General features: G+C 40.4%; 1 protein-coding gene across 1 annotated transcript in view; it reads right to left on the minus strand.

Moving 5' to 3' along the window:
* Positions 1-200: 200 nt before the first annotated feature.
* Positions 201-1,709, minus strand: part of LOC110462180 — a 14,055-nt gene continuing 12,546 nt past the window's right edge. Inside the window, exon 3 of the mRNA XM_021516019.1 lies at positions 201-1,602. Within this exon, the coding sequence (XP_021371694.1) occupies positions 1,061-1,602 (542 nt within the window). The 3' untranslated portion in view covers positions 201-1,060. The remainder of the gene's footprint in view (positions 1,603-1,709) is intronic.

Here is a 1,709-nt window from a genome sequence, read left to right on the forward strand (position 1 = left end):
ACAATACATCTCCAGCACACACACAGGCATACACACATAGGGAGATATTAGCCAGGGGGCATAGGACTAGTAGTTAGCGCCTGATAAGGCAGCTCCTGCGAATTCCTCAATATTGTATTGATTAATATATATATGCTAATTGTATTGACTGTATAAAATTGTATATCTATGTATTGTAAAGTGCTTTAGAGTGGCTTATGTTAGCTATTTAGGGCGCTATATCAAATGTTGTATATTTATTTATTTTATTATTTATTTTGTTCTTTTCACACCTGTTGTCTAATATCATGTAACCTTAATTTATAGATTTAATTTCCATCTTTATGAAAATAAAGACACATTCAATTGCTTCAAGATCTCAGTTCAATGCTGCGACCCAAGTACATGTATGTGCTATAATGGAGTATCAATACTTTGAAGGTCATAGTTCCTGAGCTAAATTTTGTCTGCTGTATTTATTAAGGCTGAAGTAGAGCTTTTACCTATTATTTGAGTAGCTGTTCTTGAGAAGAAACCCATATGAAAATGAGGTTACAAACAGAGGACAATGGATAACACATCAATACCTGAGCTCACATTAGGTTCAGTTGAGCTGAGAAAATATCCCACACAAGTCCTTTAGGCTGGGTGAGCTCAAACAAAGGAAGGCTGCCTGAGAATTAATAAGGTGCCATTAACAATGTGGGGAAATATTTAAAACACTGATTTGATGGATGAACAAATTGTGTATGATTAAGCACGGGTGATCCGCAATGTTTACGGAAGTTTATTTTTTGGCAAGGCATCCATGAGTTCACACAAGCAGATTTCACAAACACAGTGTAAATATATCCATGACTTCATGTTCTAGCACTATACTGATCCAAAGATAAAATCACAAAACAGGTTTCTGGTTAAAAAATCTCATTAAACATATCACTGAAGAAGATTTTGTTCTTATTCAACACATTCCTGCATAATTTTTAGGTTGATGTGACATTGATTGTTACTAGAAAGTTCCCTCAGAGGTAAGTACAGCAGCACATTTTACACCAACTATCACCGTTATACCATTCCTTGATCACTGATGAGGCCGGGTGACCCATCCTGATGCGACACTCTCATTGTAAGATGGTGGTGGCGGCTCCACAGCGGGTCTGTGAGCATTTGGACCTAATGTGGGAGCATTTGGCGGATTCTGTACTTGGTATCCTTGAGTCTGAATAGAGGGTGCACTAGGTGCCATCGGAGCTTGATAGCCACCCGCTGTTTGCACATTTCCTTGTCCATAACCTGCTATATTGCTACTTCCTACAGATTGATAGCCAGCGAAGCCTTGGGTAGTATTTATGTTTGGGTTGAGAGAGTATGGTAAACCAGCGCCTCCAGCATGAGAATCATAGTCTGTTTCCATCGGGGAGGAGTATGTCACAGCAGAAGTAGCTGATTTACCCCCTCCTCCTGAAGCCGGATGACTGTCAGTCCCTACTTCCATGTCTGTGCACCCTCCACACTGGACGAGGAAAAGTATGGCAGTGAGGACAAGGGCACATACAGATAGGCCACATACAGCAATGGGGTGTGTCAGGAACCAACTCTCACGCAGGTTGGTGGAGTCGCTCACTAAAACACAAAACACAAAGTTAACTCATTACAACACACGGTGGAGTCGCTCACTAAAACACAACACAAAGTTAAGTCATTACAACACACAGTGGAGTCACTCACTA

This window comes from Mizuhopecten yessoensis, unplaced genomic scaffold (assembly GCF_002113885.1).
Source record: "Mizuhopecten yessoensis strain PY_sf001 unplaced genomic scaffold, ASM211388v2 scaffold10757, whole genome shotgun sequence".
NCBI classification, from domain to species: Eukaryota; Metazoa; Mollusca; class Bivalvia; order Pectinida; family Pectinidae; genus Mizuhopecten; species Mizuhopecten yessoensis.